Raw genomic sequence first — 23,486 nt, forward strand, 5'->3', positions numbered from 1 at the left:
AGAATCATAAAATTAGAAAAAAAATATTGTTGTTTTTTAAATTGTCCCACAATTTCAAAATAGGTACAAATTCTTGTTGTAGCAGTGGAAACTACACACAGAAACTATTTTGTCATATGTTTGTGCCCAGCTTATACGGATAAACCGATAATAGCCATCTGTCTCCCAAAGAGAAGAATGCCATATGAAAAGAACAATTTTGTTGAATACCACTATTGGGACAATAGAACCATTCCATCTAGTAGGAACATGTGTGTACAGTACTTTGAAATATCTTTTTGAGAATTTATTTTTAATGTTGTTTTTTAAAAAAATGTATAAAAGTTTCTGATTTCAGATCAAAGAAATATAAGCCTGTTTCAAACGGGGATTCATTAATCTAAAATGTCTTACGCATTTAGTAAAGATTACAGCCTTGTCTATTGCACATGATTTATGTATAAGGTTGCTTTTGAAGAAGTTTATAAGTGGTTTTCAACCATTGCAGCCTTTCTCATATTTCATATTTAGCATGATATTATTTGATGTGAAATTGCTTGATTTGTCAGGATGTGAATAGGACACATAGGAATCTCAAGTAGACAACAGAACAAGTATTGTCAAAAGAAACGCTTTAATTTATGAGATAAGTTAACAAAGACGCCTGAAAAATGCATCAATGGGTTTCTACCATTACATTGTGTATAGTATAATATTCTTTGATATAACTATCGGATTATTTAAACTTTTTTTTAGATTTTTGTCCTCCCAACACTTGTTTGTGTATTACATCCATTGCTTATCCATACTTGGAGTATTGTATAAGGGTTTATTTCTAACATGCATTGAAAAGAAACAACGACACAGGCATGGCATTCGATAAATGATGATTGATTAAAAGCCTCATAGAGGATTTTTCGCGCCGCTCCTTTAGGCCGTTAAATATTCAAGAGAACGGAAGCATTAGGAAACAGTTACCATGCGGTAGCTTATAGTTTACTACGGCTGAAAAAATGGGTATTTGGAAACTTGGACTGGGCATGCGCACACCCCAAAGCACGTCTGGGAACATGAAAACATTTGCTGATAAATATTGAGATGCATGTATGTAGACAGTAGTTATCGTGAGATGAGAGGCGTTTTTTGTAAAAAATATTTCTTGTTTATTTTGCAAATCTGGGCTACAACCTTCTGCCTATATTTGAAACTGAAATAGAAATAGGCTGAATCTAAGGTTATATCAATGATGCCTTGAACAAAATGCTCTTAATGAATAAAGATGTAAAGCTTTGTAATGGGAAATGCTGTATAGCAACCAATTAGAGGTCAGAGTTCAAAGAAAAATTGATTAATCAACCTTAATCAGATTTTCTATCTCCTGAGTGTTAAACCTCACAAAATATCAAATACACGGCCACATAATTGTGTGTCTGGGAAAGCTGCTAGGATCTGATCAATTAGATTTACCAAGTGAAGAAGAACCAAGCCATTCCTTGGAGATTGTCACTATTGATTCCCGATACATCAACCAGGATCAAGCCAAGATTGTAACTTAAATGAAACACCGTATCAGGGAATATTTACTGGGTTGCGTCTCCAAACAAGATAACCAAATTAAATGCATTTGAACAGAGAATTTGAGATTTTATCGATATTAAATATTAATATGTATTTTGTAGAAAAATATTTGATACAGTAATGTAATTTAGGGTAGTGTTGCATTCCCGTCAGAGAAAATCTCAATAATTAAAAGTTTGCAAAATGGACTGAATCATTTGTCAAAGAAAATATACTTTGTATTAAATATACAGAAACAACATTTTTATTCCACTAGTCAATATTGTTAGATTGTTATACTGTATCTGTTTTTATGTAAAAAGCTTTTTGCTGCAATAAATTTAAACTCATTAAAGTTGTATATTTTAAACAAACCATATATATTTCTACTATTTATTTATCTATATATATTTCTACTATATTCTAATATACTACAATATTCTATATATCTGATAATGGATTGTATAGTAATTCTTCCTCAGAATTTAAAAATTCAATTTCTTTGATTACAAAAAAACCTATCACACCAAGATCATCTTGAGCATCAAAGAATTTAAATTTGTGATACTGAAATTTACAGATGAAATTTTAGTATTAAAATTATGAGAGAATAAATCATTTATTTTGATTTAGTTTCCGTAAATGTAATTACCAAAACTGTATGAAAAGACATGTTAGATGCTTCTTTGACCTACGTGGACTGGATTTACAAGAGGTTACATCTTCAATTAAACCGAGTAATTACATAGGTTAATATGTTATATGAGACGCAGCCATCTAGGTATGTGCTGTTAAATTCATGGTGTAATATAGTGCCGGTAGTTGTGACATGATAGTATATTCTAAGATAATTAAAATGCATATTATTATAGAAAGGGTTAGCATACAAAATAATTAAAACACATTGTACTGTATACATGATTCCCTTAACATAATTATAATACATAATATACTGGAATGACACACACATTATTATGTGATTGCAATTAATTTAGAACAATTCAAAATGATATTGGACGCCAGACTAGTGATCTGGAGGTCGTGGGTTCGAGTCCGACCTGAGAATTCGCAATGTACTAATAGTATAAAGTACAAATTACATCAGAGTTAAGCAAAACATCTGCCCAATTTTGAAAATTAATTGAAACATTCAAATACATTTATTTAAACAATTCAAAAGTGTTTATTATTGCTGTTTTAATAAAGTGTAGTAAATTGCAGTATAAATACAGTTAACATGATGTAGCCTTGTTAAATAATTATAAGTTTATTATTATTACATAAACTTTGATGGCGTAACCTTTTACAATAATTGAAAATTAATTAAAGCATTGGAAATTGAAATGGTTTTGATACTTGTAAGCATTTGCCATGAGTCAACTTCAGATGGAGACAGGAGTATATTCTAGTATTGATTTTGCGATTGGCTTTGGCATGCTTTTGATAATAGGTCATTGATTGTATCTGCAATCTGCAGACTTGTTGGAGTTTTTCTGTTGGCTTTTCTGTACAAGTGCTCTAAAAAAAACAGATAAACTTTATACTGATTGCCACAAAGGTTAGAGGTTAATTAAGGTTTCTCCTCTTCCAGTTTCCCCCACCCCTAAGTACCCATTTTCTTTTGACCCATTCATACCCCATTAACCACTCACCTTCCCAACATATTGCTTTATTTGGACACTTTGTTGTTACCAGTGGAAAAGTGATTTTAATTTTTTGTTTTCTGTTTATTACAATTTTTTGTTGACACTGTATAGGCATATCAAATTGAAATCATAGATTGTATAAAATATTACGAGAAGTTGATGCATAGTCAAACGTAATCTTTGTTTACCATTTCGACCCCATGTCTATAATCCTGACGACGCCTATTTAAGATATTTTTCCTCGTGGCCTTTGTAGATACACCGTACGATAGACGCCTTTCTTCATCCAATCTGTTTAATGCACATGTTGCTATAAATGTTTGTCTTTAATACTATTCATTTAGCTACGGCAGTACATCTTTAAGCGGATTTGATGTTGGAAATAGAATATTAAAGAGATATTAAGTGATTTCCTGAGCGATTGAACTACATCTGATGTTGTCTTAAATTATCTTTTACTGATTTTTGCCAATTTCCATTACTAGCTACGTTTCCCAGAATGCATCATTATAGCAATCAACGTGATCAAACATTAGAATGGCTCTTAAAATAAGTTAAAATAATTAGATTTATTTATAATTTTAATTAACTATCAGATTAAATTTGTTTTATACCTCTGTTGTTTGTTTAATTACATTGAAAAAAAAAAAATTGAATTGTTCTAGCTTCATTGCATTGTCGTGTTTGATATACCATACCATTTTATTTAAATGATGATTTAAAATAAAATATCTTTTACTTGATGAACTGTTAAAATGTAATTAGGCAATTTAAAAAAAATAGTGTATTGTGAGTACTACTAGTAATCTACATTTAAATTATAATTTTTTTGCCTAAAGAAATAAGCTAAAAATATCACTGACATTCTGAGAAGATATTGCCACTATTTACAAGATTTGTTTTTATTAGTTAGCGTGGGACATGTTTGACACAGATTGTTTCTCCGACGAACACAGCAAAGAGACTTTTAACATTTTCTGCCGACGACATATACCTTTTAGAAGTCCACTGGGATTTTTTTTATTAGGCATTGCAAAGCGTTTTACGAAACGAAGAGAAGATGTAGCTGAAGATGGTATTAAATGATTCTTTCCATTGGTACGCTCTCACCCTATTATGTATTTTTACCCAGAAGACAGTTTCCATTTATTCTATGTTATTATTAATTTATGATGAAGATTAATAAAATCAGACTTATTATTTTGTAGTTTTAATGACGTTAATCACTTCCGTAGAAAAAAAAGGAAAAATTATTATTTGACTTAATGTAAAAAGACAAAAGAAACAGTTAATTTTAACCAAAAACCAAGTATTTTTTGCTTTAAATTACATTTTTTTCAGGTAAATAATGTTTTTTCGATCCTGTTTTTAGCGAATAGTGAGTGAATAACTATGATGTGACATTAAAATGGGATATTCAACAAAAAATATAAAAAACCTAAATTCTAACATTTAGGCTATAGTTCTAGTAAAATCAATATTCAGAAAATATATCTTAATTTTATATAATACAGTACACTCTACTTTTCCTCTAGTCTTTTCTTTTTCTACTCTAGTTTTTTTTTCTTTCAAAGTGTCAACTTCTTTAATTTAATATTTTGTTGTATACTATGTGTTCTTCAGCTTTACTGTATATGACATGTAGTATATTACTTTGTGTTTCTACATACTTCATCATTACTATCTTGTACAAAATGATACCTGGCAAACTTTGTTCTCCTTCTGTTTTAGTGTGAACTTAATGTATCCTGTATTCTTAAACAAATAGTATAAGTATCTATATATCCTGTATTACTATTAACATTTGAGTACATCCTGGGAATATATGAAGAAGAAATGACTAGAATTTATATAGCAATTTGTGATCGTAAAACAGAATTCTACTTATGGGGTACTAAAGAATATCGAATGGCGCCAGACATACTCTATATATATTCTATTGTTAATAAACTGCATCGCAAGGGATGTCTAGTAAAAGATATCGTAGTTATATTTTTATTGGCGTCAATTTTCATAACCGTAGCAGCATACTGTTGTTGGTATACCATGATCAGTCATATTTTAATATTATAGAAAAATTATTTTATGTTGTATTGATTGCTTAATGACCTTGAAGGTTTCCATTGAATAGTTTTCACAAATTTCATACAATGGGATGTTTTAAATTAGTACATGTTATTACTTTTTAGTAATTGTTATGATAATGTTTGTGCATTTATACCATAATTTGATAGATGTGAAAACAGAAAGTGGTAGGCAAAAGTGGGTTTTGTTTCTTCCAATCAGTATCTTAGGTTTTGACTTCTAATAAGGTACTATATTTAACACATGATCAATATAAATAAATAAAAAAAAATAATAAAATGAATACAAATTTTGGACTATTTTTAGAACCTAGGAACATCATGTTAAATTGTGGGACAATGTGCTTCATAAAGGCCAATTTACACAGACGAACGTGTAGCGTGTTCCACTGAATATGCTATCCTGAGCGGTAACCGCCTGTACACTCTGTGTTTTGTGTAAATGGTCATAAGGAATAACATAGATTCTATATATTTATTACCGTTGCTGCTGCTCATCTGTGTAAATTAGCCTTTACTCGATTTCTTGACACAGTTTTGGAGGATTCTAGGTCCAGATGAAGACAATGACAAAATATACAGAGAATATCTTCCGATTTTTAAAAAGGTTCTTCTTTCTTAATGACATTGTTTGTTATTGTTTTTTCAACAGGTATAAATGCTGAGATGTACTATGTGCGTGACAGTACATTGAATAACTACGCTCTACAGTTTAGTGTGCGTATACCAGCTGACATTAACAGCCTCAACTTTACCTGGGAATCCTCGGATACTCCTCAGGTATGAACTCTTTTCACTTCATGTTTTTACAGTGGTTAAGACCGTGGAACCCGTATCCATTTGGCAATTGGTTGCGGCACAATCGCTCCATTTGGCAAGGGTTTGCAGCACACTCACTCCATTTGGCAAGGGGTTGCGGTGCACTCTCTCCATTTGGCAAGGGTTTGCGGCGCACTTGCTCCATTGGTGGTAGAACAAGTAATTTTTTATAAAGTCTATAAACCATAGGTCCAGGGTCCAGTGTACACAAAATGCATTTGCACTTTTAAAGAACACAGTACATCTTCTGAATAGGAATAGGGGTTACCCCGTTGTATTACTGTAGATCATACACGGCCATAAACAGAAGATGCTGCTGAACTGACAATGTGACACTTTGACACAGCGTTGGAATGGCGCTATATAGGTATAAGTTCTGCTTTTTGAAAACAGTGCCTCCTTCATGTTGTATATTTTAAGAAGTTTTATTTATGTTTGTTTATGAATGAAGGAAATAAATGCTATTTTGATTGATTGATTATCATATATTAAAATAAAATGTACAAGCTCTTTTAATTTTGTTTAGGTGTCGTACAAGATAGCATTGTTCACTCACAATTCAAGTGTTCTAAAAAAACCGGTCTTAAGTATTCCTCCAGAAGGCAAGATTCCTAAAACGACGTCAGGTTAGATTTTGTTTGTTTACTGAATACTTAAATAATCATTTTGTAATAAAACTTAATGATTTAATACACTGCATTCTGTAATTGTACAGAGTTGGTGCTAACTATGTACCATACAACAATTGATATCATTGGCCTTTGTTTTCACATACTCAAAGTACCACTTTAAATACTTGACTCAACTCGATTTATCAGAGTTTTCCATAGTAGTGAGTGAGGTATAAACGTATTTGAAAATGTTAGAGTGTAATCAATATCATTGCGGTATGCCTGGAGAATTTTGTTTGAAGTCTGCGTAATGACACACAACAAAGTAGGTAATTTGTATGTGGGCTCTTCAGGATACAAAGTAAATGGCAACCATTAAAAACTAATGTAAAATGAATTAGCCTGTTTAGTAATCAAACAGTAGGGTTTGATGATAGTCAGTAAAGTAAAATAGACAATTTTAAAAAGGAAAAATAAGATAGTTTCGACCTGCTTTTCTGTAACGACTTTCAGGTAGGAGGAAAGGATTTGATTTCATGTATTTTCTATAATCTCTATCTCTTTTCTATCTATTCTCTTCTCTTCATAGTTTAGTCACTATTTTGATTGATGTTTCATCAAAATAGCTTAGTACCATTTTGCAGATTTATGTGGTATATTAGTAATATCATAATATATTTTTAGTATAACTGTGTGTGAGTAATAAGATTCGGATCAACTTAATGGGCAATGTTAAGCTAACTTTTGAGGGCTGAGTCGTTTCAAGATGGCCTCGGGGAAAGACATCAATAATTTTTATTTTAAAAATGCTTGCAATATTGATAAGGATCAAGTTTATGCGTTTCTTTTTAAAGTGATTGGTTTTGTTGTGTAGGATAAAATGACTATAAGCTGATATGTAGGGATTATACTCAGCTTATGCTTTTGCAGCTTTAAAGTAGTGGTTTTTATTTTGCTTGAATAATGAACTAATTCTGGTGAACAGTATAAAAGTTAAAAACCATGATGCTCTAATGCACAATCTTTCATAGGCTTAGGTAGAGCATTATGTTTATTAATGTCGAGTATTTTTTGTCGGGCGCACTGAAGCTAATATGGAGATGACATGAACCAATATATAAAGATGCACAACTAAAATACGAATGAAGAAATTCCACAGTGGTGCTGTAGCTTGGCGTTTAATATTAATGTCATTGCCGCCTTCCAATCCCAAGGTCCAGGGTTCAATTTTGACCCAGTGTATGAAATCAGAATTTGTTAATACTTAAAGGAACATTGAGTAAATATTTTTAACAAAAATGCTGATATCTCCATCTCATATCTCCATTTTATACTCCTTTTTTAGCACATTATGTAGAAAATGAGAATTTGTTAATCATTTATTATGGTTGAGTGAATATTTTTTTTTTATGTTGATGTTTCCATCTCATATCTACATTTTTATACTCCTTTTAGAGCACATCTTTATTTCTGTGTAGCTAAAATGAATATTAAAAAAAAAAGTGTTTAGTTTGTTTGGCCTACATGTGTATTTGGGATTTTGATAGATCATTACGGTAATGTTGTCTTTACAGAACATTGTAGAGCTGTTTTGTTATTCTATCTACTGTAGTTTCTACCTATGTCAATATTAAGGAAACGTGTAAACGTAAATAATGACTGCAATTAATTACAAATAATATTAAGTACATCATAATGAAGTAATGTATATTCATGTTAACATTAAATTAAAGTCCTATATTCCGTATGTAGTACAGTGTTATCCTTAATATTACCTGTTGATGAGAGTCAATATGGACACATTAAATATTAAAGTGCAATAGTTAAGTTGAGAATTTGATAAATAACTTGAAAAAATAAGAGTGAAGTACATCGACATGGAGTTTCTTATCCATGCTATCCAATACAACTTGATACTGTAGTTTGATAGTGTAGACAGAGCTCAAAATTTGAAAACGCATTTAATGCTTGGCATGTTTTAGAGGTTGATGCCAATGTTGCAGTTATAACTTTAACTTCTGTTCAGATTCATTGTTTTATTTCAGAAGCTTTTTGTTTTTATACTTACTGTACCAGTAGGCTTAAGCATCAAAATTATTTATTTATTTTTTACATTTTTTTTTTATTCGGTAAACTCAAAAGGCAACAGAAGTTAAAATAGAATTATAAACTAGAATAAGAAGAATTGGTTTTTTTTGGGGATTTCTTATGACAAACCTCGATGATGTTTTTCTGTGCGACACATGTAGGCCGTATCATGACATTTTGAGATCTACAGTATACAGTAATCTTTAACCCTCTAGCGTTTATTCCATTCACATCCTTCATTTTAAACAATATACATTCAAAAACTTTAAAGAAACTAAGCTAGGTTGAAATCTTACTTGGCAAGTTAATGTCGCACGAAGATAAGTAATCAATAACTACGGAAATAAAGACGTGCATGTAGATTTATATCGGAATTAAAGAAGATAAATTTTGATGATCTAGAAAAGTGATAAATATTCAATTTCAGCGTTTACCCGACTTTGATTCTTTTTGCTTCGTTATTGCAGGTAAACTGATAAATGAATTTTCTTATCAAAATATTTCAACCGTTTTACTAAATTGATTGATTTCTTGAGAAATAAGATGTTCAACTAGCACAGATTTAAGATTCTTTCTAGCAAACTGCCTCACGGCGTTTGCTGAACTCTCTTGTCAGGATTTTCATCATCAATTAAGATTTTTATTTTTGATTTATTAAATATACTTGCAGAGAATATATTTAGTCTAGTTTATTTTTATGATGTAATTTGTAATTCTTCATACTTTTTTATTTAAGCTAAATGTTTATTGTTAATGTAATTGCTATTTGTCAATTATTACAATGACATTATTCACTCATTGAAATTGAATCATGTTTTTATCTACATAACAAAATGTAATTAATTTTTTAAGATATGCTACAGAAGATTTCAACTAAGATTTGAACTAGGGGTTTCTGCTTGGCAGATTTCTTCTACTTTTAGACCAATAAGGCTTCAATTGTAAAGCTTAATCTGTCTACACTATCAAACTTTATGTGACAAAACATGTGTTGTGCACATATATGGACATGGTGATGGCATATCACTACCATATTTGGGCATATCACTACCATATTTAGGCACATCACACTTTTTTTGTCAAACTAGTTTGAGTGTTTGAGCTTATATTAAGTTCAAGTAGAATATGATTTAATTGGTATTTAAACAAATGTTATATCACACTCATGTTTAATTGATGTCTTACTCTAACCATGGAGATTTAAATAACTCTAACATTAGAACATGAATGTTGTTTTTCTCCTCCCAATTGAGTCGGCGTTTAAGAACCCGTTCTTTAATACCATAAAGCCAATTAGATGTTATTAGTGAACTTGCAAGCCAGATCAATTAACTGTACACATATTTGATCACATTGCCCCTAGGCTTACTCTTACCAATACCCTTCATTAACATTATCTGTCAGTGCCATATTGTTGGAGCTGTGTTGTTGATATGATCTATAAGGTTAATATAGCTTTTAAATTTATGTTACAGCATGAAACTAGTTCTTTTCCCTTGAAGATATTAGGTTTTAACTGTTTGTCAATATTATGTGAATGTTAAATGAAACATTAAAGCACATTCTTGAGATATATATATATATAAATTTATTTATTCACGAGACTGATGAATAGCACAACTTGTTAATCAACATTGATTGTTTTTACACAAGTTTGTGATATTAAGGAATCGTGATAATAATAAAACATATAAATAGAAAAAAGAAAGAAAAATTTGAAAATAAAATTACAGCATAATCCCTCTCTTTGGACACCCCCTATTTAGGGGACACCTCACCTGTGCATCCTGAGATGAGTAGTAGTAATTAGTACAGTATTGTTTATTTTTAATTAATTTATGTCATTTTACTTTCTGTGGACAAAAGATTCCGAAATAAATGATTGAAAGAATAAATTAAACGGGACCCCTACCTTGTGTAATTCATTCATTCATTCATACACATTTATTCAGTTATTTGACAATAATAATTGGGGTCCTAGAAGCAATAGTAATTAAAGATACAGAAAGTTTTATTTTAACAGGGAGATCTTCCACATTTGAGGTCCAGTTAATAAGAAACATAAAGCACTATATAAATCTACGCCATTATTATTACTCACAACATTTTTAATTTATGGGAATTGGAGAATAAACCAGTGGGTGTATAGATTAGATCAAATAAACAGCCAGAGTATGTCACTGGTTGAGTTGAAAAGTTGTAAATTTTGCAACATTTTTTTGGAAAATTATTTTTACAGATAAACTTTTGTTCCTTCTGGAATTCTACCAATAAATCACAAAAACCACAAATTCTAAGGAAAACATAAATAATAAATATTTTGTTTCCGTTTATATTTTGATCTCTCTTTAATCAAAAGGTTATAAACACTGTAAATATCCAAATGTTTACTATATTTTAAGCAACTTTATTTTTGTAAAGTAAGATTTAAGGGGGAGGCCACTAAATTAGCCACTAGCCCTAACGGCTAAATTGCCATCTGGCCTCTCCGGGAGACTTGTCTAAAAATGAAATAAAAATAAATCATATGTGATTGACAATTTCCATTATTAATTATTAATACAAATCTCTTCCAAATAGAAAAAATAAATAATTTTATTATGTTACAGATTACAATTATTATACATTATACATATGTCGGATGGGCTTGTTTTTTTATGCTGTTTAAATGTCATTAATGTAAATTTGTCATGCATCCTAACTGTATATCTTTGTTTATATCTGAGACTGTTTATTAATTTGTATTACATTGACATTTATTGAGATTCGCTCATTAACCACGTCAATCACATGGCAACAGACAAAGATCTGCTGTAGCCAAATAAAACACAAGACTCTGTTAATTTGAAATAAATAATATAAAAAATACAATGAAAAAAGTGATGAAAGCCATATTAAGCTTGTTTGCTTTATTATGTCAAATATCAAACTTATTATTCTGATTTATAAAATTATAATGAATGTTTTAAACATATTATTAATATATAAATAAAAAATAATTAAACATTGGTGTATTTATTTATTTTCTGAACAGAAAATTTCCTTTTTTATTTAAATGTTAAAAGTTATTGCAGGCTTGTTTGTTGAGATTTTACATAACATTAAAAATATTGCTTTTACTCTACTAAATATTCATCAGAAAGTAAACACTACTCAATGCTAAAGTCCCAAATCGAATATTACAAAATGTTGTGTAAAAAATGATTGAATATGTGTTTGGGTTAAAATGCTAAAACCTGATGAGATCATACAAGTACTTTACATTTATAATCCCTAAAGTATCATAAACAATATTAGTATAATATTTGTGTTTTAACAGACACTATTAGGTCGATCAGTGTAATCTTCATAAAGCGATATGATATGATTTTATCGTTTACTTTAGGCTCGTGCTTCATTGCCCCGTAAGCTATTATTATTATTTCAGTGCTAGGCCTGGCTTCAGGGGAGATGAACGCTTTCATATGATCATTTCAAAATATATGTTATTGCAGCATATGACCTTCTTGCATTGTATTTATTTTTATTGCAGATAAATATGGTTCATTTCTTACAGCATAGTGTAGACTATATGAAGACTATTGGAATGCTTTAAAGATGTATTGTCCCCCTGAAAAATAATTTTTACTATTTTGTTTGTTGAATATGCCATTTCAATGTCACATAATAGTTATCCATTTTGACCAAAAATTGTTAACCATTTTTATGTTATTTTATAAGTGAAAACATTGTTTTTCTTACAGAAGTGATTAACCTTAAATTAAAACTAAAAAATAACCTAATCAATTACTCTGATTTAATTAATCTTCATTTTTAATGTTTTTTGGAGACAATAACTAAGATTTTTTTATTTACAAGAAAATATATTTAATGTGCAATGATTGTTTCTACTCTATTATTTTTTAATCGTATTTAAAGATATACGTTGAAAAACAGAAATGTTAAAATTGCCCTTTTCCCAATAAAACATGGAATAAAAGCAGTAATTCTGTTTGAGCCATGTCTATTACTTGCTGCTGAGAATTATGTACTTTTTAAGCTCTGTCTACACTTACTATCAAACTAGTTTTGACAAAAAAGTGTGATGTGCCCAAATAATGGTGGTGATATGTCCAAACTTGGTAGTGATATGACATCATATCATGTCCATATATGGGCACATCACATAAAGTTTTATAACTTGCCAAATAAATTGATAACGATTTCCAACAAATATTTCAGTCTTCTTTGATCTTTTACCAACAAACTCTACATTTACCGCATCTCTTGCTGTAAACCATTTTCTTTGCAAGTAAATCAGTCTACAAGACGTTTTACCATTCTAATTATTTCACTCCTCAGGACATGTTGTAAACAGGACATTTTCGGAAGACATGAATCAAACAAAACCACACCATACAAAGACCTTTTTACTACTCTGATAATTTCACTCCTTACTACAAGTTGTAAACAAGACATTTTTGTAAAACATGAATCAAATGAAATTGAAAGTTTTACTACTTTGTTAGCCCGTTTTTACCATTGAACCTTTGGAAGGGCAGTGTAGTACTAGCTGAGACAATCACTAACAGTAAATCATTGTATCAGTAGATGATTAACGTGTTATGGAGATACTCACAAACTAGCTACAGTTGTTCATTAACAACTACGATTTAAGACGATAAGTTTATCTTAATACTAATTGTTGATCACATTCACTCGTAACTCTAGTAAGGTTAACTATGTATATGTTTGGGTCACATTCTCTGTTAAATTATCAGAAAAGGATGGTTTCCGCAACTTTATATAATTCATAATTTGCTGAAATTTTGTAACTGGGGGTTATTTCTGCATGAAGCCGTGATAGTTCATCTTTTGCTTCCAGTAATCAAAGTTGGGAGCAACCAAACATATCATCTCAATTTGGTAGTCACAGATCGCCTACCAGGTGAGATACAATGTATATAATGTGTATCACCCAAGGATACAAATTAAGAAGATTCCCTGTGTTGTCATCTCAACCACTGGGTCAATAACGTGATAAAAGGTTACAATTTTCAGCAATACAGCATTTGCCCTGCAGTTGGCATATATTATTGTTCATATTGTCGCGATAAAATCATTTGCAATTCACGTTTAGTAGAACACAACACCTTTATAACAAAATGAAAAGTTTCGCAACGATATTTTTTCTGGTTTCAGCCTCGGATTGTTTTTATTTATGTCTTGATCTAGATCAAACATTATTTTGTTTATCATTTAATTAATATAGCCTCAGTTACAAGAACAAAATCATCTACATTGTAATGTAGAAATGTATTTTGATGGATAATAGGAAAATCTATAAATTGATTACATTGTCTTCAACCTTAATGAAGGTATTTTCCATTACGATAACATTATGAAACTGATTTCCCCAAGGAAATGGCCTTTAATGTCTTGTATGATTCCAATAGGTTTGATTATTAATAACAGAATATATCCATACAATGCAGAGTATTATGAAGAGTTCAGATTTGTTTCTTTATACAATGTCTTCATTAGTTTCATACACAATTTTGTATATCTTAATTCATCTTATCTATTTGTCGATACAGGGTTTTTATTATTAAATTATAATAATGTAACTAGTTGTCTATTACGTGATTAGTTTACCTGGATGAACCGACATAGGCCTTTTCCCCTTCAAGGGGAGAACATAACCTGAAAAGTAAAAATGTCTTTCTGAACTTCACTCCAAGACAGTGGTATCGCCCATGAGCCACGCCCTCAGTGAGCCTCCTATCACATGCCCATTGGTGTTTCTTGGAGGTCTGTTTCATCTTCTTTAAATTTGTTACTCCTTTTTGTTATGTGTATTGTTTTGATGAGATGAAAAAATAGATTGATTTATTATTATTATTATTCTTACATTTAAAAATATTTTAACTGCAAACTAACTGCATCATAATTAACTGTTGACTGTTAATATTCATGTGATATACTTTTTCAGATGACTCTTTAAGCAAATGAAAAATGTTTTTATTTTGCAGAATTTGTAGTTTATCTGGAATGCCTAAGTTCTGGCAATGTGAATTTCTTGATGCAAGTCAACTTAACGTATACAGATACCAACAATGTTACCACGTTAAATTTCAAACGTGAGAAAAAATGTCGAGTTGGTAAGTTACCAGCGTTAAAATTTATTTTAGAAAAAAAAAGAAAATGTGATGCCAACAAAACTGCTTCATTCTTCACATCACTGTGATGTGGCGTCTCTGACATCCAGGGGATGCCACCATTTTTGGAAATAAATGTTGTTTAAGATATGAGGCACTTTGGTAACACAATGTCTTCATTTCAAATCAGAAATTGGATTTTGAAATGGGAATCAATGCCATAGACTTAAAAATAATGTGATGCTGACATATTATGGTCGTATTATATCTTTTGCATTGTACAGTATAGTAATTGTCGAAATTAAAAGAGGTTCCACCTGAGCCACGTTATAGTGCAGGAATAATATCACAGTGATGTTAAGGATGAATAATTTTTGTTGTCATCACATTTTCTCACTTCCGGATCTAAGAAGTATAAAATAGAATATAATTTTATTTAAGCCCTGTGGAACTGGGTTAGAAATGAGTTCACCTTTTGTATTATAAAAAGAAGATGATGATAACAGATTTGGCATGACTGATGGATTATATAGGAAAAAACATCAACAATGAATGCATTTATCAATAAATTATGCAAAAACAGGAAAGTCACTCAATGCAATTCAAATTTCCTCGACTAAATGTGTTAGAAAATTATAGATTTCAAGAACAGGTCCTGAGGCTGAAGAGAAAATGTTAAAATTGCTTTGATGAAGTTAGACGCATTTGCTTTGTGAGAATTGACATTGTTGGATTAAAAAATAAGTTGTCTTCTATTAGACAGCTCTGAACTATTCAACTTAGCTTTCACTGTTTGATGCTTTTACATATTGAAATCCTATAGCAATGAAATGAGACTATGTTGAAAACTTTGAAAAATTGAGATTGAAATTGACAAATTGACTATCTAAAACATTTTGTTCTGATGATCAATTTGAAGAATTTTGTTCATATTTAAGCTTTTCACTGTAGAAATGCGTTCTGGGATAGATCCTTCTGAATAGACTGAACAAACTGCTTTTAAAATAATGAAAGTCATCTAAACTTGTTGGTACAAAATAAGATCTGAATCAGTTTAAAGTATAACAAATTTCTCCTTCCAAAAACTCTGTCTACACTATCAAACTAGTTTGACAAAAAAAAAGGTGTTATGTGCCCAAATATGGTAGTGATATACCCAAATATGGTAGTTATATGACATCATCATGTCCATATATGTCATCACATTTTTTTGTCTCATAAAGTTTGATAGTGTAGACAGAGCTTTATTCACTTTCAACACCAGACAATAGATAGTCATACCAGTTGTTGCAAAAGTAGAATCTCTATTCTGACACTATCTAGCTTCACCTGTCAATCATTCATTCAAGCTAGTTTTCTCTTAAAAATGTATTGTTTTGATGCGTTTTTTTATGGAAACAACACCTTAAAACCATTTATTCTGTGTTCCTTCCTTTATTGATTTCAAACAATTAACACAAATCCACTGTCCCATCTTTTGTCTCTTTATTCCCGATGATTTATAACCATCAAATTGTATTTATATGATTATCATAACTACTTATATAACAAAATTCTTCATATTTTTATAATTGACAGCTGACAGCTGCTGTTTTAAAATTTATTGAACTGATGCTACAAATAAATTATTTCATGATATCTAATAAATCATATATGATCCCAAAAAGGTGGTTGTAAAAACAATGTGACTCTTTTAAACTGGTCTAAAATTACATTTTTGAGTCACAAGAATGTAAAAGTTTTGTAATATGCTTTCCGATTGCAAAACATATGGTAAATTCTGACAAAAGGAATTGTATAGATATTTCTGCTGATGTGCTCTGTACAAATGTTTCTGTTTAATGGGTGTTTTTAAAAGCTTTAATGCCAAGTATGGCATTCCAATATAAGAGTTGTCATGTGACTTTAATGTTTATGTTCAAAATGTGTGTTTTTTTACTAATCTGTACTGATGAAACTTTTAAATAGTCATGCTATTTGTAGGCTACACTGATTTTAAATTTACTTTTTTCGTCTCTGTATACTGTTTATTTGAAAAAAATTCTGATAATTCTAGGTTCATGAACCAGCCATGTTGTCTACTTAACCCTAAAGGAGGTATACATTTCATACATCACTGAGGAATTTGTAATAACTAACATTTTATCATATTTTTCTAGGAAATGGCACTTCGGTACTTGATAGCAGTCCAACTACAAATGGTAAAGAAATTCATTTATATTTATTAACATTTTTAGATTATTTTAATATAATTTTTAACATAATTTTGTTTTCAGTACCATTTAATACAAGACTTCTTTCTTAGCTAAAGTAAAGTATGTTTCCTTGTTCTCTAATGTTTGTATATTAATGCATTGAAGACAAAATGTTAAACAAACCACTGATCTTATAAGATATATACTACCATATATCCTCTGGTATAATCCCACTACGGGTTTAATCCCACCCCCTAATTTATGTCTGATTTCACAAACAGGAATATCCCCGGGTATAGTCCCAGTATTGACTTTTGGTAATATAGGCCTTTCTCTAGCCAGTTCAGATGAGTTTTCACAAGAAATGCTTACCAATCTTTTTTTTTCCTGAACCAAGGGCCCACCCCTAAAGAAGGCCCAATTTTGTGTTCTATTTGGGTGGGATTATACCAGAGGATATACGGTATACAAATATATTAGATGACAATATAATTAGGTATCAATATACAATTTATCATTATTTATAATAAATTTGTTAGTTTGATCTTTTAATTAAGGCAACTGTTAAACAAGGACAGCAAAGCAAGCACAACAGAATGTGACTGTGGTTAAACTGATTTATGTTATGTGATATTAGAACATCACATTCATTAAGTTAGTATTGCTTTGAAGGAAATGAGAGTCAGCATCAATAAACACAAATGGCAAAAATTGATTTTCCAATTTTTTTCTTTTTTTCAGATAAATTATCAGAAGAAAACAAGTTGACGAAAATGAAAGTGTTCTACATTTCAGTCGGAGTCGTTTGTAGTTTCATCCTGCTGTTTGTGTTTTTTATTGCTTTTTTTGCTCTGCGATCTATCATGAAAAACCAGCATTATCCTACGATGAAGTAAGTTTGTTGTTGAGTTATTAGAGTACCTAGCCTACTGTTAATAAAATCTCCATGTATCCATAAGCTTCGAGTCCATAATAATAAAGAAAAAAGCTCTGTCTACACTATCAAACTAGTTTGACAAAAAAAGTGCGATGTGCCCAAATATGGTAGTGATATGACATCATCATGTCCATATATGGGCACATCACATTTTTTGTCACATAAAGTGTGATAGTGTAGATAGAGCCTAAGAAAAAAAACTCTCTCTTAAAGGTACTACCAAATTATTTCCTACTATGTGAAATGCTGAAATGCATTTCTGAAAAGTCCAAGAATATTCTGTTTTAGGAACGTCGATGTATATATCTAATGGTTTTACTTCTCGTACACAGCTCTTATTCAGCGTACACATCAAGCAGCGCAGGTGTTTTGCACAATTCCATCAACAGCGTTTACTCAAAACCAGTGACGAACGGCACCATACCTAATGGATCAGGTGACTTGACTTAATTATAGCACTTAACAAGTTGTTAGTGATTATTTTCACATTACTGCTGAATCATTTCAACTAGTTTAACACATTCAATGGCTTAGGATGTGTTCACACATGCAACTTAAATTACATTCAATTGCTTAGAGTGTGTTCACACATGTAACTTAAAGTACATTCAATGGCTTAGAGTGTGTTCACACATGTAACTTAAATTACATTCAATGGTTTAGGGTATGTTCACACATGCAACTTAAATTACTGTACATACAATGGCTTAGGGTGTGTTCACACATGTAACTTAAATTACTTTCAATGACTTAAGGTGTGTTCACACATGTAACTTAAATTAAATTCAATGTCTGGTTATCACACATATATAACTTAAAGTATGTTTATAATAGGAATAAAGCATCTTTGTTGAGTATATGCTTGTCTGATGCCTAATATAAATACCAAGCTACCTTTAATACATCTTTAGTCTTAGTAAGAAATTTAAAAAATACAGTACTATTACATAAAAGGATGACGATCTATTGGTATAAATTGTAAAACATGAATGTAATTAACATGCAATTTTAACATTAATTGCTATTTACTTGAATCTGATGATGCAGTCTTTGGGGCATTTAAGTCGTAACTTAAACTAGGTCATTCATTAAGCCGATTTAATACGTTGTACAAATGAGCACATAGTTGTTAGATTGCACTCGGCTATTTGATAATGTTTAGTTTGAATTATGCCTAATTGGATTTTACACTCTCTGTGTTGAATCTGCTGGTAAATTCCAACACCTTTTCGCACAAAGTATGTGTGTATTAATTATAATTGTCAAATCAATCTTTGCTATTCAACGATATAGTTTAATTAATTGCAAATAAAAATCAATGTTTCATATTGTGGTTAAATACCGTATACTGTGAATGTTAAAGAGGGATGAATCACAGAGGATATAAACTCCTCTCTTCCTCTATAGATTTTGAAAACCAGACTCCAGTGTCTTCCGTTCTTGGAACCCAGTATATAGTAGAATTAGAAGTCCATATTAAAGGGTCTTTCACACCCTGTTCCGGCATGGTTCAGGTCCGGCGAATCGAACGTCAATGTTTAATTTTCATGACGCTCTACGCAGCTATGCACCAATCGATATGCGCATAACCGCGTGAAGACGGAACATTGACATTTGATTTGCCAGCGCCAAACTGGAACCAAGTGGAACAGGTGTGAAAAACCCTTACCATGGGATACTGTTGGGTCTTAAAGGTGTCCCCTTCATTGGTTCTACTATAATAGTCCTAATTATTGAATCAAAATAATTCTTGTTTTGTACAGTGTGTGCTGGCAGTATACATAGCTACATGCCTGTACCCCAAGAGGCAATTGAAGACATCAAGAACCGGCTACGCCCCATAGCCGTTGAGTATTCGCAAATTACTGTAGGAACTCTATTATTGGAAGGAACATTTGGACGTGTGTTCCAAGGAATTTACCAAACCTGGAACGAGGACGAAGAGAAGATTGAGAAAGAGGTTTTTATTAAAACGGTAACAGGTGCGTTGAAGCATGAAAACAATCTATTTTTAGATTTTGTTTCATAGATTGATGCTAAAATTAGAATTATTTTAATGATGATTCATCATACTACTTACTGTATGTATGTATGTTTGTTAAAAAAAATGTCTGTTAATTTTTAAATGGACAACATGATACTATGACTATATAGTATACTGAGATATATTTTGGTTTTGTTGGCTATTTGATAAATGTTCTATTAGATTAAAAGTGTTACTCACCACATATAATGTAATACTTCCCAAAATGCATCTGGGTATTAAAGCGTAATTTTGTAAACAAACCATTGGGATTTGCAGCAATGCCTTTTCAGTACCCCATCCTCACTTTACGATATTTATTTCTTACATATGCTAAGATCAAGCATCAGAGGAGCAGAGGAATCTATTGGTGAAAGAAAGCTGTATGTTGAAAGGGTTAAGCCACAAGAATGTGTTACCAATCCTGTGTGTATGCCTACAGGATGAGACTAACCCTATGATAATGTTCTCATTCATGGGCCTAGGCAACCTCAAGCAGTTCCTAAGGAATGGTCGTATAGGTCCTGGTGATACGCATCAGGTAGGTAGATAGAGCTTATTTAAATCAAATTAATTATTATCTGCCTTCATCATCATCAATCTTGATGACAATGTTGATAAAAATCTTGATGACAAACTTGATAACAATCTTGATAAAATCTTGATGATGAACTTGATGTCAATCTTGACTACAATCATGTAAATCTTGATAACAATCATGTAAATCTTGATAACAATCATGATGTCAATCTTGATAACAATCATGATGTCAATCTTGATGACAATCTTGATAACAATCATGATAACAATCATGGTGTCAAAATTGATAATAAGCAGGGTGTCAATCTTGATAGCAATCAGGGTGTCAATCTTGATGAAAATCTTGATAACAATCTTGATAAAAAAATCTTGATAAATAATCATGATAAAAATCTTGATAACAAACTTGATAAAAATCTTGATGACAACTTGATAAAATCTTGGTGACAATCTTGATGACAATCTTGATAACAATCTTGATGACAAACTTGATGAAAATTGCAATTGTCATCACCCAAGTAAATGACAATATTCATTTTATTTCAGGCGATATCAACGAGAGACTTAGTGTACTTAGCCATTCAACTCACACATGCATTTATGTATCTGGGTAAAAAGAAAGTCATACACAAAGACTTAGCAACAAGAAACTGTGTGTAAGTATTTTGTAATATGTTAAATTTAAAATTATGAAATGAAATTGACAATGATAAAATTCAGGCTAATTGTAAAGTATAATTATTATAGCTGTATTAAAGGCTACAATTGTCATTGTTTCTCAAGTTAAGATCATAGAAATCAATGTATTTGCAACAGATAAGCATAAAAATTAATGTATTTTTTTCCTATATTTTTATTATTGTATTAACTGTTTTATGGTTGTTTTAAGTAAATTTGTTAGGTCATCGACCACGTACAAGCTTTTAGCTTTTTGTTAATTGACCTTTTCATCTTTTGATGCATTTTATTCTATATTTTTAATGGTACTTTTCTTCTCTCTTTGATGAATAAAATTAACGAAATGAAAAAAAAATAAATGAAAAGAATACATTAATTTTAATGAATGATTTACAGTTGCCAGTAATTCAACATTCTACTGCTATGAAGATTTTCTTTAATATAAAATCAAACATAAATTAAATTTCTAAAAGAATCCGTCAACTGTACGTGCCTTCACTTGACCAACGAGGAATTGTCGACAGTAAAAGAAGCTAATGGTTTGACATGATACGTCCCTTGGGCTTTGTTTACGAGAGTTATTAGCCGACGATCGAGCGCAATAAATTATTTTATTCCGAAAGCAATACTGTCCACCATTCAAGATTTAAAACATTTTATTTTCTTTTTGCACATTAAAAAATGCAAATATCTTAACATTGCCTGCTAAATTGATTTTACTTGATAGTATTAGGAAATTACTAAAATTAAGGGTAATTGAATTTTATTATTTCATTTAATTTTCATAAAACATAGATAATGACATATCACACAATGTGGAAATGCACAGAAAAGAGCAGAAAGCATTATTTATGTCACCTATCCAAGAATTATTGATATTTCTAAAGGAATTAAAGTCGTGATATTTGTACGTAATATACCTACATGCACCTGTCCTATATTAAGACGTGATTACAAAATAACATGATAAAAAAAATATGTTATAAAATATATTTTTACGAGTTTTCTACGTGTTGGTGCACATAATTTAACACATGCTGTGATTAACCACGTGTTAAGTTACACTGCGTATTAGATTTAGTCTGTCACATATTAAACAACTTTTTCCGTCATATTAAGCGTTTAATAGCGCGGCTAAATTGCAAGTTTTTACGATAATGGACTTGGTTTTTTAGTTCATTTTTATAAAAGCTCTCATTATTATGATAAAGATCAGCTTTCATTTCAGCGTTTTCCGTTGGGATTTACTTTCCAAATCTTTTTAAATACTCATATTTGATGTCTGACTGTAGGAGTTTGCAGTTTAATTAATGTTTGAATTCTTTGAAAATCTAAAGCTCTGTCTACACTATCAAACTAGTTTGACAATAAATTGTGATGTGCCCAAATATGGTAGTGATATGCTTAAGTATGGTAATGATATCATCTTCATATATGGGCACATCACATTTTTTTGTCACATAAATTTTATAGTGTAGACAGAGCTTAATAGTAATAATTATTTTTTATTATGTGAGTTTATTTTCTGTTCTTAAAACTTGGTCTACATACGCACACTGACATATAAGGCCACCTTTGGGTATAATGTAAAGCCTTTTGCATGTCAAATATATTTTTTAAATAATAATAGTAACTTATTTTTATATTTTAGGATTGACGAACATTATAACTTAAAAGTAACGGACAATGCTCTTGCTAGAGACCTGTTCCCGGGGGACTACCATTGTCTTGGAGACAACGAGAACAGGCCTGTCAAGTGGATGGCAATTGAGAGTATTATTCATAGGAGTTTCACCCCTGCTAGTGATGTCGTAGGTCATTTTGATATTTTCATTAGGACATGTCTTAATTAAGCTCTGTCTACATTATCAAACTAGTGTGATGTGCCCAAATGGTAGTAGAATTATTTTAACATGATCTATAAAGGTCTGTCTACACTATTAAACTAGTTTGACGAAAAAAGTGTGATGTGCCCAAATACAGTAATGTATGTTAGTAATATGCCCAAATACGGTAGTGATATGACATAATCATTGTTTTTTACAATAATTGTGTATAAAGATTTAAGTACTTTCCAAATGTTATTCAGAGTGTAATAATGCAGGGTTGCTTATTACATGGTGTAAGTAGTGTACCTAATCCAAATAGAGTTATATAACCACAATAACCGTCAAATATTACAACAGTTGTCA

General features: G+C 30.7%; 1 protein-coding gene across 1 annotated transcript in view; it reads left to right on the plus strand.

The window, feature by feature from the left end:
* The window catches only part of LOC144842876 (tyrosine-protein kinase RYK-like), a 45,133-nt gene that overhangs the window by 19,647 nt on the left and 2,000 nt on the right, over positions 1-23,486 (plus strand). The window contains exons 2-11 of the mRNA XM_078699450.1: positions 5,919-6,046; positions 6,612-6,711; positions 14,796-14,924; positions 17,081-17,122; positions 17,858-18,008; positions 18,386-18,489; positions 19,817-20,035; positions 20,415-20,617; positions 21,163-21,272; positions 22,946-23,105. Coding sequence (XP_078555576.1) covers positions 5,919-6,046; positions 6,612-6,711; positions 14,796-14,924; positions 17,081-17,122; positions 17,858-18,008; positions 18,386-18,489; positions 19,817-20,035; positions 20,415-20,617; positions 21,163-21,272; positions 22,946-23,105 — 1,346 coding nt within the window. The remainder of the gene's footprint in view (positions 1-5,918; positions 6,047-6,611; positions 6,712-14,795; positions 14,925-17,080; positions 17,123-17,857; positions 18,009-18,385; positions 18,490-19,816; positions 20,036-20,414; positions 20,618-21,162; positions 21,273-22,945; positions 23,106-23,486) is intronic.

The sequence above is a fragment of the Antedon bifida genome, chromosome 5 (assembly GCF_963402885.1).
Source record: "Antedon bifida chromosome 5, ecAntBifi1.1, whole genome shotgun sequence".
Taxonomy (NCBI): Eukaryota; Metazoa; Echinodermata; class Crinoidea; order Comatulida; family Antedonidae; genus Antedon; species Antedon bifida.